The sequence below is a fragment of the Dendrobates tinctorius genome, unplaced genomic scaffold (genome assembly GCF_039654945.1).
Source record: "Dendrobates tinctorius isolate UK_male_01 unplaced genomic scaffold, ASM3965494v1 ptg000036l, whole genome shotgun sequence".
Lineage (NCBI taxonomy): Eukaryota > Metazoa > Chordata > Amphibia > Anura > Dendrobatidae > Dendrobates > Dendrobates tinctorius.
The window spans coordinates 13,417,142-13,433,904 of record NW_027361704.1 but is presented as its reverse complement, the minus strand read 5'-3'; the positions used below and the strand labels follow the sequence as shown (position 1 = coordinate 13,433,904).

General features: G+C 46.7%; 1 protein-coding gene across 1 annotated transcript in view; it reads left to right on the top strand.

Moving 5' to 3' along the window:
- The window catches only part of DOCK2 (dedicator of cytokinesis 2), a 1,017,649-nt gene that overhangs the window by 131,814 nt on the left and 869,072 nt on the right, over nt 1–16,763 (top strand). The window contains exon 8 of the mRNA XM_073573729.1: nt 7,430–7,584. Coding sequence (XP_073429830.1) covers nt 7,430–7,584 — 155 coding nt within the window. The remainder of the gene's footprint in view (nt 1–7,429; nt 7,585–16,763) is intronic.

The window sequence follows — 16,763 nt, the reverse complement described above, 5'->3', positions numbered from 1 at the left end:
ATTTCCAAACTTCACCATTGGTTTACCATATCCTGTACTGGAAAACAGGAAAAAAAATCAAAGTGCGGTGAAATTGCAAAAAGTGCAATTACACAATTTTTTTTATTACTATGTTCACCAAATGCTAAAACTGACCTGCCATTATGGCGATACCATTTGGAGATACCAAACACGTATAGGTTCTTTTTTTATTTAAGTGATGACAAAAATCCAAAGTTTGCTAAAAGAAAATTGCGGCATTTTAGGAGACCGGTAGCATCTCAATTTTTCTTGATCTGGGGCTGGGTGAGTGCTCATTTTGTGTGCCATAATTCTGGCGTTTGACTCTTTTTCACTACGTCCTTTACTGATCAGTTTAATTATTTTTATATCTTGATAGAACAGGCAATTCTGAATGTGGCGATATCAAATATGTGTATTTTTAATTGTTTTATTTTGAATGGGGTGAAAGGGAGGTGATTTGAACTCTCGTATACTTTTATTTTTTAAATATTTTTAAAAACTTTTCACTTGCATCAATAGTCTCTATGGGAGACTAGAAGCTGTGATCTTCTGATCGCCTCTGCTACACACAGGCGATGATCAGATCGCCTGTGTATAGCTGAAATGCGCACTTGCTATGAGCTCCGACCACTGGGCGGGGCTCATAGCAATCCGGCAATGAAAATCAAAGGGGACAGTTGCAGACCCCAGGTTGTCTTGCCAACCCATTGGCGACCTGCGGTCATATGACACGGGCGCCGCTGGGCGCGATTAGTGATGCGCTTCCAGCGTGATCACATTAACCACTGCTGTCAGAGATTGACAGCGGCATTTAACAGGTTAACAGCCGCAGGTGGATCACGACTCCACCCGTGGCAGTTAAGGGCACATGTCAGCTGTTCAAAATAGCTGACATGGGATGAAAAAGCAGTGGGCTCAGTGGCGGAGCCCACATCAAAGGTAGAGACTGTCATGGATGTGGTTTGTGGAAACACTATGCCATGAAGCGCAGAGAGCCTGGAGTGGCATGACTAAGCGATCACCTGACTGTACCCTAGAGCATCAGATGGTGAGGTAAGACTTGGCTGCCGATGAACGCCAGGTGCCACTCCAGGACAGACCAACGGTCATGCGACAGCTGGACCCAGAAGGACAGACTGGATGGAGCAGCAAGCAGAGCTTGCATCAGAGTGCAGCTGACCAAGTTTGTATCTGATTGCAGCAAGCAGGAATTGCACCTAGAATGCAGCAGGCAGGATTTGCATCAGAGTGCAGCAGGCAGGATTTGCACTGGTATGCGACCTTACACAAGATAGACTGTAAACAGGAAGGTTGCTCATGCACCTCCTCAGTGGGGAGGAAGCAATCTACTATATAATCATCTAATTCTGTCTGGCTGTAACGGAAATCCCGTGTTGCTGATTGGTCGCGCCCGGCCAGCCGTGACCAATCAGCGACGCGGGATTTCCGGACGTGAATTGGCATGGAATTCGAATGCCGCACGCCACAGCTACCGTCAGGAGATCTGTGGTGCTAGCCGCTGATCTCCCAATGGTTGCCACGGGTCATCTCATGCCGCACGGAGGTCAGCGGCGATGCAGCTGGGAGATGACAGTGCAGCGCTCAATGTGCGGATAGTACCCAGGGTCCGGAGGAGAGGAGACTCTCCTCCAGGCCCTGGGTACCATAAACCTGTAAAAAAGTAGAATTAAAATAAATTGATATACTCACCTTCCAACGGCCCCCGGACTCTTTCCCTCCTCTCACCACGCGCCCGGCATCTTCCGGTCGCCAGAGTGACGTCATCTCCGGTCCTTTGCGCTAAGCATTACTGGGACAGGAAGATGCCGGGAGCATGGAGAGGAGATCGGTGGCCCTCGGAAGGTGAGAATAACCTTTTTTTTAAAAAAAATTTTTTTATTCTAGAATACCTGATATGTTAGATCTAGTATATACATAATGTCCCACAGCCATTGGCTGGGGAGAAAATAGAAAGTGCACGCACTGACCCTTTGGGGGGGGAATGCACATGTGCATGAACTAAGAACATGGCTAGATAACCGACTGGAAACATGCAGAGCATGGGGAAGGGAGAAACTGTCTGCAGCAGGGGTGACTAAGGCTAGTTTTACATTTGCATTTAAGGCCGCAGTGACGGCCTGCGCATGGCCACCGCTAAGCCCCGCCCCCTGCCGTGCCTCCTCCGGTAGCTCCGCCTACGGCGCATGACGCTACATGCGTCCTGCGTCCCCTGTCTTTAGCACTGGGGATGCAGGCTGTGCGCAGGTATGCGTTTGGCGGCGCATGCGTTCTTTTGATGCTGCGCCGACCGCCGCCAAATGCAACCTGTTGCAATTTGGTGCGGTCGGCGCAGCGTCAAAAGGACGCATGCACCGCCAAACGCATACCTGCGCACGGCCTGCATCCCCAGTGCTAAAGATAGGGGACGCAGGACGCATGCAGTCATGCGCCCGTAGGTGGAGCTACCGGAGGAGGCGCGGCAGGGGGCAGGGCTTAGCGGCGGCCGTGCGCAGGCCGTCACTGCGGCCTTAAACGCAAATGTGAAACTAGCCTAAGAGACATGCTGGAGCACCTGTCTGTCAGAGGGGATCCGGCATGGTGCTAACAGTGACACAACATGCGCAGTACATGTATGGTGCATGTTGTGAAGGGGTTAAACAACAACCACACTAACAACTGCTGCCTCTTGTTTCCTGCAGCAGCGACCCTGCCTCCTGTGACCCTGCTCCACTTCTGCCACTTTCCCCTGTAGGCTACATTCAGACTATAAGACACACCCTCATTAACCCCCAATATTTTTTGATAAAAATTGAGTCTTACGGTCCAAAAAAATGTGAATAATCAATAGATGGTATGCAGACCTTGGTGAGGTAAGAGAAATTAATTTACCACCTCCACATCTCACACTAAAGGTACCGTCACATTTAGCGATGCATCAGCGATCCCGACCACGATACGACCCGGTCAGGATCGCTGGTGCATCGCTAAATGGTCACTAGTGAGCTGCCAAACAGGCACATCTCACCAGCGATGCATCAGCGGTCGTTACTTACCTGTCAGATGCGGTGATGAAGATGTCCTCCCGCCCACGTCCACGCGTCGATCATCGGCGCCAGCAGGAAGCTGCCAATGAGAAACGGCCCAGGACGTTCTCGCGCGATCAGCGATAGACAGTGGGGGAGCCGGTCGGAGGTAAGTGGGTCACCCTCCCAGGGCTGTGGGGTACTCGGTTCCCGGGCCGGGGTCTCAGAGGGAAGTGTCACAGTAGCGGTGACCCGGTCCGTGACGCTGGGCGCCCATGTAAAAGGGGTTTAGCGTGGCTGCTTAAAGTTTATGAATGGATAATACGTGATGCCACCTGTGGTGATCGGCAATGAAGGGGTTAAGCCGACGCTGCAGACAGATCCTCTGGGACAGATGGTGTATGGCAGCAAGATATAATAGCTCCCCACAGGTAGAGCTGTAGTCCCAGGGCAGTGAGGAAAAGTGTTGAGGAAGAGAGTGCAGTGTCTGGCGCAGTGATGTAGCCGTGCTGGAGAGGTTGCAGGAAGAAGGCAAGGACACAACAGGGTGCAGTTTCCTTTACCTTTACTTTGCTTGGCAAATGCAGTCCGGAATTCCAGATTACAGATGGAGCAGGAGCTGGCTAGCCTGGAAGCAACTTAGGAATCTCTCTATGCAGATGGGTTGTGTAGTCTCCTTTCTAGCGCTTATTTTAGGTACTTGCAGTACTGTGTTACACTGAAGTTCCACTCGCTTGTTCTCTTTAGAACTCCCTCCTATGGCAGACAGCTGTAGCCTTCTATCTCCTCTGGCTCTCACGTTGCTGTTGTGCCTCCGAGTCTTATGTGGGAATAGAGCATTTACAGCTTCCTATTCCTCCGGTTTCTGTTGCAGGAACATCAGTATCCGCACAACCTTGGAGACCGGGCTCCAAATCATGCGCTATAGCTGGGAATGAGCCTGAACTCTCTGCTCAATCTCCCAGCTCTTCTCCTCCACGTCCACACACCTTGCCTTCCTCACACGAACTCCCTATCTTCCCTTCCTGGCCCCCAGAGAGTAGCTCTTCCCCCGTTTTGGTTCAGAGCTCCCTCTGCTGACCTGGACTGGGAACTGTGTTGTGATTAACTGCTAGAGAGACCCTTTATTGCTTCCAAGCATGACATCACACTCCCTAGGAGGAAGGTAATGCCACTATGGCGACCATTCTCCTGGGGGCGCCACATAAGTATCACACATAATGATATCGCTAGCAATATCGCTGCTGCGTCACAAAATTGGTGACGCTTAAGCGATATCGCTAGCTATCTCGCTTAGTGTGACGGGGCCTTGACACACATTTTGCATTAACTTAATCATGGATTAGCTTACAATTTAGCGCTCACTTTTTTAAAAGCCTTTGTGATGTCAATCCACAAGTTCTTCACTTTGAAAACCATACACCTATTTTGCCTCTCTAAAAATGTTTTTGATGACTGCATTAAAGCAGTATGAACCCAGCCTAAGTGATTAATAAATTAGCAGCTAATAAAATATTTTGGGAAAATTGTGCAAAGCTGGCAAATTAGAATTTTCAAGCGATCTGTTTATCTCTACTGCTTGTCTAATAAGTAGTTTGCTTTAGAAACAAGACTTATGAATATTTTCTCCCAGCAGGACATGCAGTTTAGATACAGAACAAATATTTACATTGAGTGACTTATCAGTAATGTCTCATTTGTCTCATGATCTTTTTTTAATTTCATCTCCATCTGCTCAGATCTTCATGTTGATTACTTCCAGCCTTGACTCATCTCTAAAAAGTTTGCCTAACAGAACACAATGCACTTGAATAAAAAAGGTCCCAAGTTACTGCATACCCCTGAACACAAATATGTTACATGATAGTAATATGAACCTGTCATCAGGTTTTCCTTTCGTGTACTGCTGCCAAAATGTTATTTGCATCATAATGCACATCCTTACTCCTCCTATTCATCCCCACCAGACCTTTGAAAAATGGTTTCATAAAGATCCTATGCTGCATGGAAATCTGTGCCAAGTAGTCCAAAACACCTCAGCAATGCTACTGGCTGATCGCCTCCATGCCACGGCACATTGATGCAGTAATTGATGCAAAAGGAGCCCCGACTAAATATTGAGTGCATTTACTGAAAATACATTTCAGTAGATGAACATTTTGAATTTTAAAATCATTTTTTCAAGCTGGTGTTATAAAGTATTCTAATTTACTGGGATAATGACTTTTGGGTTTTCATTGGCTGTAAGCCATAATCATCAACATTAACAGAAATAAACACTTGAAATAGATCACTCTGTTTGTAATGACTCTGTATAACGAGTTTCACTTTTTGTATTGAAGAGCTGAAATAAATTAACTTTTTAATATTCTAATTTTGTGAGATGCTCCTGTAGCAGCTCACCTTGTTAATTCTGTTGGAGATTAGAAAAGTTTTGTGTTGATTGGGCATGTCCATAATGACAGCTGGGTACCTCTAGAGAACCTGCATATTTCCATACTAGATGTGTGCCCGATGCTATCGCATCCGGAGGGCAGTAACATCATGATGGGGTCAGCTTTGTGGCGCTGGGGGTGGCGGCCCACCCACTTCCGTGCAGTCACATCCGGCAGGAAAGACGGTGTTTTGCGGCCTGTGCTGGAGATGGTGTGCGGCGCCACCAGAGGGTTGGCCATAGTAGTGGCTGTTTAAGCCTCAGGGTATCTCCATTTAAAGTATTAAGACTGGGTTAAATTCAACAAATTAATTTTTCCTAGAAAAACTACTTTTCAAAGCATGCAGATGAACTTCATTCTATCTGTGCATAAAAAAACATGGTTTTTTATTACGCCATCAAGTTGTGTTTTGTTTGGATTGGTCTTTTTATTTATAAAAAGTTGGCTGTATACTCCTTATACATATTGCTGCCCTGCTGGTCGTATGCTGATCGGCACATGCGCAGTGTGTCATCTCGCAGGTATTCTTGGTGTATTGCTTCTAACACATTAGAATAGATCGTGTCGCGCACTGACCGGCGCATGCTCTGTATGTCATCTGTGCAGCCATCTTGTTACACCGCTTCTGATACTCCACCTTGTTTTACTGCGACTGCGCAAACATTACTTCCTATTTCCGGTGCTGGCGTGCGCCGGCCGAAGCGTCTGATCCCACGTGCTGATGGCTCCCAGCTGCTCCCTGTCTGCCGCAATTTGAGCAAGCTATTTACACACCACCCGCTCACACTTTACTCACTGCTCCTGATGAAGCCAGTTTTACTGGCGTAACATGTCGGGCAATTTTTCTGTGCCCCTGCCTCTGCCCCATGCCTCTCAATTCCCACTGCATGAGCGGCTTTGCTCCATTTTTATCTACGCTGGCACTTGCCTCTGTGACTCAGGTTGTATGTGGCGTTCTGCCACCCTTAACCTTGGGGTGATTTTTTCTTCTATTCTAGCAATTGAGCAATACTTGCTACACTTTCTGTTTAGTTTCTGCAGGTTTTGGCTTTTGTAAATTGGCTATGCATTTCAAGTACATCTATATGGTGGAATATTGTGTACCACTTTAGTTTTGTTATTACTCATTTGTACAAAGCATTTTGTATGTGGGGTCTGTGCAGGGGCTCAACCCTCATGGGTAATGGCACGAACATGATTGCACTTTTGCAGTTTTGATTGTTTTTAATGTCTAAATTGTGTGTTTTGGTGTTACAATAAAAGATTATTGGATGTACAATTTTTTCGGTTATCCCTGAGATTTACATGCCTCTTTCTCTTTAATTAGCCACCAGAGGGTGGCCGCACCTAATCTCCAGCACAGGCCTCAAGCCACGGTCTTTCCTGCCGTCTGTGACTGCACGGAGGTGGCAGGCAGCGGCGGGATCCGGCGCGTGTAGTCAGGCGGTGGGTCCTGGCGGGGGTCCGGCAGCGGCGTCCCTCTCATTATACCCCCTTCATTACACCTCTCTCGTTATACCCCCTCTTTGCATCCCTTTCACAGCCTCATGATCACAGCGGTGGCCTGGATCCGAGTGGCAACTGGGATCCGAGTGGCAGTTGGGATCGCAGCGGCGGTCGGCATCGCAGCGGCAGCCTGGATCCAAGTGACAGCTGGGATCCCAGTGGCGTTTGGGATCGCAGCTGCATCCTGGATCCGAGCGGCATCACCTGGGTGTTCCAAAATGGCGGTTGGCGTACTTCTGGTGTGGCGCGGTGGATTGTGGGATTCGGGGACATCCAGATGGAAGTGGATGACAGACATATATATATATATATTTGCTTGGTTTAGGCCCCAGTTAAAAGTTTCACAACATGCTACTAAATATGAGTGTGAAATAACAAAAACCTCTCTGCTGTTAGTTTTGTCATTTAGCATGCTATAATGTTTGCATATTTTAAAAATTATATGGATGTTTTGTTTTTCAGACAAAAGATCAAAATGACTTGGTTATGCATGGTCGCACAAGTTCTTCACCCACACACAGTCTTTATGTCTTTGTACGGAACTTTGTCTGCAGAATAGGAGAGGATGCAGAACTTTTTATGTCCTTGTATGACCCTGAGAAACAAATAATTATAAGGTAGGAAATGTCTTTTATATTTTGTATTCTGCAACAGAAAGTATGTCAAAAAATAAATATATATTATATGGCTCCATTTATATGTTCTTGTTTAACAGACGTGCTCTGACCTTGCTTTTCGGATAGAGTATGTACTCATTATAATCTTTGGACATGTTAACATGTAAATATTTTTTTCTGAGTTGTGGTTGTGATGACCAGTTTTTGCACCCTATTGCTGTCAGTTTTTTTTAATGTTTTATGGGTAGGTGAAGATTTGAAATGTATTATTTTTAATACATGAGAAACAGAGGCCACATTAAGGATAGTAATGAGCAAACGGACCTTAGAAAAGGATGAAAACTAGATAAAAACACTAATCAATCAATTTTCTAGTATGCAAAAAATGGACTTGTGGAGGTCCAATATTGTTTAGTTAAATGTGTTAAAAACAGTATTTTCTGAAGACAATATTGGATGCCATTTGGCAAGAGTTTTTGCAGTGCACCTTGTGTTTAACACAGATAAATTATTGCTACATTACTGACATATACTGTAGATGAACAGGTCTATAGAAATACTGTAAGTGATAGGTTCAATCTTTCAAAATAGTGTGTCCAGAAATGTAAAATACCTAAAAATATTCCTTTGGAAAAAAAAAACCTGGGACCTGTATGCCAAAAAAATTAAGCAAAAGTTTACAATGTGGAAAATGACGTGCCACACTTTCCGCTTGGTATGTTTGCTACAGAATGTTTTTCCTTTTAAGAATTTTATGAACTACTCTGCATTTTTAGTCTGACTGTTCTGTCTGCATGTCGACTCTGTTTATTTAATTCTCTGTTCCATAATATCTAGTTGCTTCAGTCATGTTTATGTTAACAATATCTTTTCAGTGCTCTGTAGGTTTTATGCTTTGAGAATATCAATTATCATGTCATGGAAGCCTAATAGTTAGAGGGAAACTGTCGCCTTGTTTTGCTACTATAAGCTGCGGCCACTGCCTTTTGGGGCTTATCTACAGTATTCTAAAATGCTGTAGATAAGCCCCCTATCTAACTTGAAAGAGAAGAAAAACACGTTTTTTTATAATCTCCCGGGGGCGGTCTGGTTCGATGGGCATCACAGGTCCTGGTCTGGCGCCTCCCATTTTCATGCGATGTCATCTTCCTTGCTTCGTGTCGTGGTTTCTGCGCAGGCGTACTGAACTGCCCTGTTGAGGGCAGAGCCAAGTACTGCAGTGCACAGGCATCGGGAATGGTCAGAGACTCCCAGCGCCTGCGCACTGCATTAAACAGGATAACAGAACATGTGCTCATGAGAACATGACATTCTACATGCACAGAACATATTAACAATTGCTCTGTGCGCAGAGAAATGTAGTCTTCCTGAGTGACTAGGCTGTATAGAACATATAAAATGTAAACGACCACCGATCAGATATAACAATGCATAGAGACTGCTGCTGAGATTACTAAAAACTGGCGTAGTAGTGAAAGCAACTGCAGCCGCCTGATCACTCCTCAGTCAATTGCTTAATTGTCCTGATGATTGGAGGAAGCGGAGTTGCATTCAGTGAAAAACTGGTGTCAGCAGTGGATTCTGCGTGACCCTCCTGGTGTCATCCTTGATAAATTGATGGTGGCTGCGGGCTAGTGACCCCCCTGGTTGTTATCTGTCACAAACTGGTGGCAAGCGGTGGGATCTCAGAGTGATTTTGGGAGAGCAATTATCTGTGACGGGGCAGTTGCGGGAAAACAGGAGACGTGGAACCAGGGCCCCTGAACTGCCCCTCAGGCTAAAGGGGGTGCCCTGACTTTACTTAACTTGGGGGTACACTTTTTGGTAGTGAGGCCTAAGTCCCCGACCTGTCCCTATCTCCTGTTTATTCTTTGTCTCACCTCCTAAGGAGGGGATTGAGGGTTTAGTTCAGGGCTAAAGTAAACTGCACCAATAACACGAAAGGAAAGATAAAACAGACACCACGGGGTTAAAGCAACTAAAAACCAAAACTTAGCTTTATCTGCTGCCAATGCTCCCAGCAGCAGAGTAAGGCACCCGATCAGCATCCAGCAGCATCACCACTGCCCCAAATAAGCTGAACCCCCTCTGCATCAGGTAGGTCCAGTCTTCACCAAGGTTGGTTAACAAATGACTAGTATTACCAACAGTGATCTGCAGCACCAGGTGGCCTTATAAAGGGAAGTGGGAATAGTCACCGCCTGCTGACTAACTATACATGTATTAACACCAGCAGCCACCGGGGGGGAAAAACCCAGCAGCAGACTAACTAAACTTGTAGAAACACCAGCGGCCACCAGAGGGGAAAACTAATATTAATCCCCGATGGCCTGAAAGGAAAAACGTTTATATCAGAGAATCCAGACTCTGACACAGATCCAAAAATGGATCGTCACATTATCCCTGTCACTAAAATCTTGCATGGTTCCTGTAAGAATTCCTTGCAGATTTTTGAGGTTTGGACTTGGTGTTAGTATCTGGGACAATACTGTATGCTTAGCAATTACAGCCCTCTTTCTGTTCTATCTTTTAATTGGCTAGAGACGGCTAAAGCTACTTTCACACATCAGTTTTTTGCCGTCAGGCAGGATCCGGCTATTTTTAGAAAAAACGGATCCGGCATAAATTTTGGAGAACTGTAGAAACGGATCCGTTTTTTTGCTGGATCCGTCTAGCAGGTTATATCTGTTCCTGGGGGCTGGCCAATTGGATCTGAGCATGCGCAGACTTAAAAAAAAAACCGGATCCGGTGGCTGGATCCGTCTTTTTCTGGATCCGGCGCATTCCGGTGCCCATAGACTTTCATTGTAGCAAAAAGCTGGAAGCGCCGGATCCGGCGCTTCCGGCTTTTTCGCCGGAGACAAAAAACGTTACAGTAGCCGTTTTTTCCAGACGCCGGAATGAGACAAGTTGCCGGATCCGGCAAAAAACGGATGAAACGCAATGCCATCCGGCACGATCCGGCGCTAATGCAAGTCAATGGGGAAAAACTGGATCCGGCATTGCATTTTGCCGGATTCGGTTTTACAAAAAAAAGCCGAATCGCGCCTGAAGGCAAAAAACTGATGTGTGAAAGAGGCCTAAGATGGCAGATTCTTATAAGACGCATCAGAAAGCTTTGCTGGTCCATTTATCCATTTGTGTGAGGAGCTAGGTCTCAATAGGTCAGACAAGACCAAAGAGATGTTGATCTGTTTCTTGGTGGAGGAGAATGCCCGGCATCAACACAATGTTGGCACCAGAGCCCAGGACCAGTGAAGCACCAGGATATCCAGTTGTGGATCCAGTTCCAGAACCGTCTAACTCAGGAAGGATGAGCAACAACCATAGCTCCCAGAGTGGAATGTACTCTTACTTGCCACTCATTCTGCAGAAATTGGGAGGATGTAACCCTCAATTGCAGATGCAGTTTGTGCTACAAGAATGCAAAGCAGAATGTAAGTGTGCTGAGCAACAGGCTGAGAGAACTGAGTTTCAAGCTGATTGAGGGCACCAGCTGGCAGTAATCCGACTCCATAAGGAGCATTCTATCCCACTGAACAGTGAGTCTAGTAATATTAACACCTTTAAACCCCATCCTTAGCCTTTTCCTGTCATGGACAAGGGTGCAGATGTGGACACATTTTTGAGGATATTTGAAAAGGCCTGCAGACATTACTGCAGTTGTCTGATGACCAGTGGGCATGATATTTAACCCCATGGCTGCGAAGCAAAGCTCTGAAGGTGTTCATATCTCTCCCTTGAGAACATGATGATAATTTTGAGGTAATCAAACAGGCCCTGATAAGGAAATATCAGCGGACTGCTAAATAGAGATGAGTGAACTTTTTCAGAAAACATTCGCCAGTCTCAAATTCACCTCTAATGTAGCACATTCAGATTCATGTTCGGTTTCACAAGCATTTTTACTCAAAGTTTGCAAAAGTCGGTCACAGTTCGGTAAAACATTTCATTTCCACTAATGCTTTTATTACTTTGGCTAGGATGGTGGTGTTGTATGATGAGTGGGGAGGACGAGGTGACTTGTTTGATGAGGGGAGGGAGGTCGAGAGGTTAGAGGAGCTGTTTGTTCTTTTTTTCCCATAACTTTGTGTGTTGATTCTGGCAGCCAATCAGCGCGCAGAAACCATCCACAATGTCGCAACAAAAGGTGTTCTGTAATTAGCTGTCGAAGTCCCATTCCCCTGGGCAAATAAAAAGTGGACATCTTGTTTTGTTGGCACCATTTTCTCAGTATCACAGTGCAGAGAAGTCGCTCCTGACAGTGCTGCAAGTGAACTTGTCAGTTAGGTAGATAGGATCCTGTCCTGTGTGAAACCGATCTACCCGCATCAAACTAGAACGTACAAAACTGTGTGGCAGTCTCCGGAGCCCCCATTTGCTACTCCAAAACATTTGTGCTAAAACTGGGTTTCAGTGGCAAATCAGAAGGCCAGATTTCCACTTAAAAATTGTTAGGCGTAATATTGGGGTGCAGTCTAAAGGCCCAATTAGCTAATCCAAATCATTTGTAATAAAACTGTGGCACGCCTTGCTTCCCCCCCCCCATCAAAAATTTCCAAACACCCAACTGACTGTGGGGAACCACAGATGGGCCATTCTACAGAGCTGTTCACACATTCTATTCCATGGGCATCAGAGGTCTACTCCAAAGATTCACAGAATCCAGAGGAAAAGAGCATCTCCACTGATGGCCAAAATTTTTTCATGTTGGATCCAGAGACGGACTAAGTAGGGTCTGAGCAGAACCCAGGCCCTCGTCACTAGATGTTAAAAATCAAGGGTGGAGGCTATCCTGATGAGACTCAAATACCAGAGGCATGCACGGTCTGTACTGTGGTGTCAGGGAAGTAAGGGGAGGAGGGTGTCTTGAGAGGACTGTGAAAACACAGAGGCTGATGATCATGTTGTAGATCCCACTTGGTGTAAACCCAGACATATACAGCTGAGTAGCTCAGCAGAGAAGGTGGAGGAGGAGGAAGATGAGGAGGTATGTTGTGGCTTCCCACACAGACATGAATAGATGCAAACATGACAAGCACTGCATCCTCAGCCCCAACTCTGCCTGAGGTAAGCACTGGTCGTGAGTGTCCAGTTTGCAGGTGTGGCAAGGGTTGCCTAGCCTGGGCATTTTTTGAGATTGCAAAGGATGACCCAACACACGTTATCTGTCAGATTTACAAATAAAAACTCAGTAGAGGCAAAATTGCAATAATTTGACAACTATATGCATGAACCGCCTGTGCAATCAATATGCATTAGTGTGGGAATCTCACTGCGCTAAAAAGTGGACTAGCAGGCCTCGCCAACCACCGGCCATTCCATCAACCACATCTGCTGCTTTTTCCTCCTCCATCACCATGCCAACTCTTCTCACACAGGTCTCTTGCTGCAGAAACTCCGCTTGCTTACCATCTACAGTAGGAGTGAGTGAGAGCCCATGAGCTGTTACGGAAGTGGACATGACTGATGTTTTTGTGTCAACTAGCACAACGCATCTTTTTCAATCCACCTTAACAACTCCGCATGCACCTCATCCACAGTTTAGCAGTTTGTTCTGTTCTCTGTAATCCACCCTCTCTCAGCACAGCAGTCAGCCCTTCATCCTGCAGTTGTGGTCATGTGAAATAATGTTTCCTCCTACACAAGGTAAAGCTGAGAGCTTGAACTCCATCATCTCCAATTCTTTGGCCATGGAAATGCGGCCTTTCCACCTGGTGAATACAAACAGTTTCAGAAAATTGAAGGCTATCGCAGTCCCCCAGTACCATTTTCCCAGTCACAATTACTTCTCTAAGAAAGCTGTGCTTGCAGTACATTAGCAAACAACACCAGCTGATCTCTGCAAAAATCTGTCTGCCAGGGTGCCTTTCACCACTGCCACCTGGGCGAGCAAACATAGGCAGGGGCATTACATCTCACTGACTAAGCATCTGGTGGCTGTGGGGGCAGGTGGTCAAGGGGCTGCGTCACAAGTCTTTGAATCCCAAAGACTTGCAGGACAAACCACTGTATCTAACATTTGCTCCACTGATTTGGGCTCTTCCACCTTCACCTGTGCCCTCAACCTCTCCCTTAATCAGACACATGTTCCAACAGTGCAGACCGAATCTCCCCCACCTCCACACAGCGCAGTCATGGCTCACCGCAATTAGGCCGTTTCAAATTAATGCTCCTTGGAGATCGCAGTCACACAGCTCAAGAGTTGTGGACAGCTATCCAGGCAAAGTTAGATCAATGTCTGTCTCCACTGAATCTGGAGCCAGGAAAGGCAATGTTCAATAACAGTGAAAACCTGTGGCGGCCCTACACCAGAGCAACCTCACACCTGCCTTGCATGGCTCATGTCGTCAACCTGATGGTAAAGCAATTTCTCCACCACTATCTCGGCTGGTTGCACTGCTGCAGAAAGCATGGTCTTTGTTTGCTCCCTTCAGCCGAACGCACCCTGCAGGCCATCAATTTGCATCGCTGCAGAGGTCTTTCAGCCTACCGATTAACAGTTTGATTTGAGATGTTCCGACATAGTGGAATTCCTCTCTGCACATGGTGCAGTGACTGTGGCAGCAGCGACGAGCCCTGGTGCAGTTTGTCCTTTTGCATAGCCTGGATCAACAAAGTACGGACTTGGTGCACACTTGCAGAGTGGGCACAGATGAAGGACTTCTGCACCCTTCTGCGCAGTTTCAAAATGGCTAATAATATGGTTAGTGCTGACGGTGCGATCATCAGCAACTCTATTCCGGTTATCTACATGCTGGAGCATACTTTGAAAAGTTTGCAAGAGGAGGTGGTGGTCCCAGAGGAAGAGGTGGGAGCAGAGTAGGATTTGGAAGGGATAACAATATCTCAAATTTCTGGACTATCGTCGCATTGGCAGGTGCCATGGGAGGGTGACTAACAGTGATTGAGGGGGGCTCATGGTACCAGACATACTGTTAGATAAAGTGCAGGACCCGAGGAACAAATGGAGGAGAATGAGGTGATGAATGCTCAACTGTCAGGAGATGAATAGGATGATAATCCCCTCTCTGTTGTCTGTGGTTGGCGGGATGGGACGGAGGAAGCAACCATGCCACCAACACACCATGGACTTGGACCTCATGAAAGTGCCTAACACATGAACGCCTCCTTGCTGCACTATCTTCAACATGATGCCCATATTCTTAGGATTAGAAATGGTAATGACTACTGGGTTGCCACTCTTTCAGATCGATGGTACAAGAGTAAATTTAGCCAGATGCTTCCCCCTGGAAAGGGACATGCGCATGCAGCATCACACTGGAGCACCTTGGGCCCACCAGAGAAAATCATTCTTGGGGCCCACTATGTAGCTACATAGAAATAAATACAAGACCACCAATTGTGAGGTAAAACACGCTAATATCCGGGTATAATATAAGGTAGTACACGTCTTAATTATGTAGCAGGGGTTGGGGTAGAATCATAGAGGTGTAGCCTCCCTCATAGAATATAATGTAGCCCCACTCATAAAATAATGTAGCCCCCCCTCATAAAATAATGTAGCCCCCCTCACAAAATATAGTGCAGCCCCCTCTCTTAGAATATAATGCAGCACCCCACAAAATATAATGCAACCCCCTCATAAGGTATAACGCAGTCCCCACCATAGAATATAATGTAGCACCCTCATAGGGTATAATGCAGCCCCCTTATATAGTATAATGCAGCCCCACCACAGAATATAATGCAGCCCCCATTAGAGTATACTGTAGCCCCCTCATAGGGCATAATGCTGCCCCCCTCATATAGTATGATGTAGCCCCCCAGAAAATAATGCTGTCCCCTGAGAAAATAATGCAGCCCCACCAGCGAATATAATGCAGCCCCCCATAGTTTACTATAGCTCCCTCATATAGTATGACGTAGCCCCAGAATATAATGTAGTCCCCTGAGAATTATGCAGTCCCCCTACGGAATATAATGCAGCCCCTCTCCACCCCATCATTGTCCTCATCACCACCTCCATCATTACCTTCTCCCCACAACCCCTATCACTGCCCATTCCACCACCTCAATCATTGCCTACTCCCCCACCACCGTCATTGTCCATTTCATCACCTCCATCATTGTCTCCTTACCACCCTCATTGCCCATCACCTCCATCATTGCCTCCCACCACCATCATTGCCCATTTCATCACCTCCATCATTGCCTCCCCACCACTATCATTGCCCATCACCCTATCATTGCCTCCCCCTACCATCATTGCCTATCACCTCCATCATTGCCTCCCCCACCACCATTATTGCCCATCACCTCCATCATTGCCTCCCTCCACCATCATTGTCCATCACCTCCATCATTGCCTTCCCCCACCGCCATCATTGCCCATCACCTCCATCATTTCCTCCCCCCACCAATATCATTCTTTCCCCACCACCCCTCTTTCTCACACACACAAAGCACCTCATCACTCTCACACACACAGACACACAGCACAGCTCACCTCTCCACAGCAGCACATCCCAGCAGCCTCTGACTTGCCAGCAGCTTTCTGTCTGAGACAGCGGGCTGGATGATATCATCCTGCCGGGCTGTCTCAGACAGAAAGCGCCAGGCAGGAAGCAGGTGAGGTGGATGACGGCGCTCTCATCTGCAGACTACAGTGCACACAGACATGCTGTGCACAGCTCACCGCTTAGAAGCCAGCAGTAGCAGCAGGTGATGTGAAAGAGCTGCCGCGCGGCTGCACTGTTCACATCATTTGCATAGCTTACTCACTGCTGCCGGTTGTAGAATAGTGTGTGCACCGCTCGGAGCACAGTTCGCAGGGCAGGGACTAAAGAAGGAGGCAGGAACTGGGGCTCACCGGAGGATTCTCCGGTGTCCTGGTGCCTCAGTCCAACCCTGCGCGCATGCTGGAGTATCGAAACACTCTTGTAGACAATCTTAAGAGTGATTTTCCCTAACACAGCAATGAAGCGCACAGTGTGCATCCCAGGTCTAGATGTCCAACCCCGGAACGTGAAGGTGTCATTGCAAAGACATTAGCAACAGCAGTGTAAATGGCATAAGCAATTTCTGTGAGTCATTAAACACATTTTTTAGATCAGCCCATACACCAGCAGAACAATTTACAAGTCTATGAATGGAGAGGATAGTGCAGGAGTATCTGAAGCTCAATATCAATGCCATCGGAGGGGTTTGGACCCTTT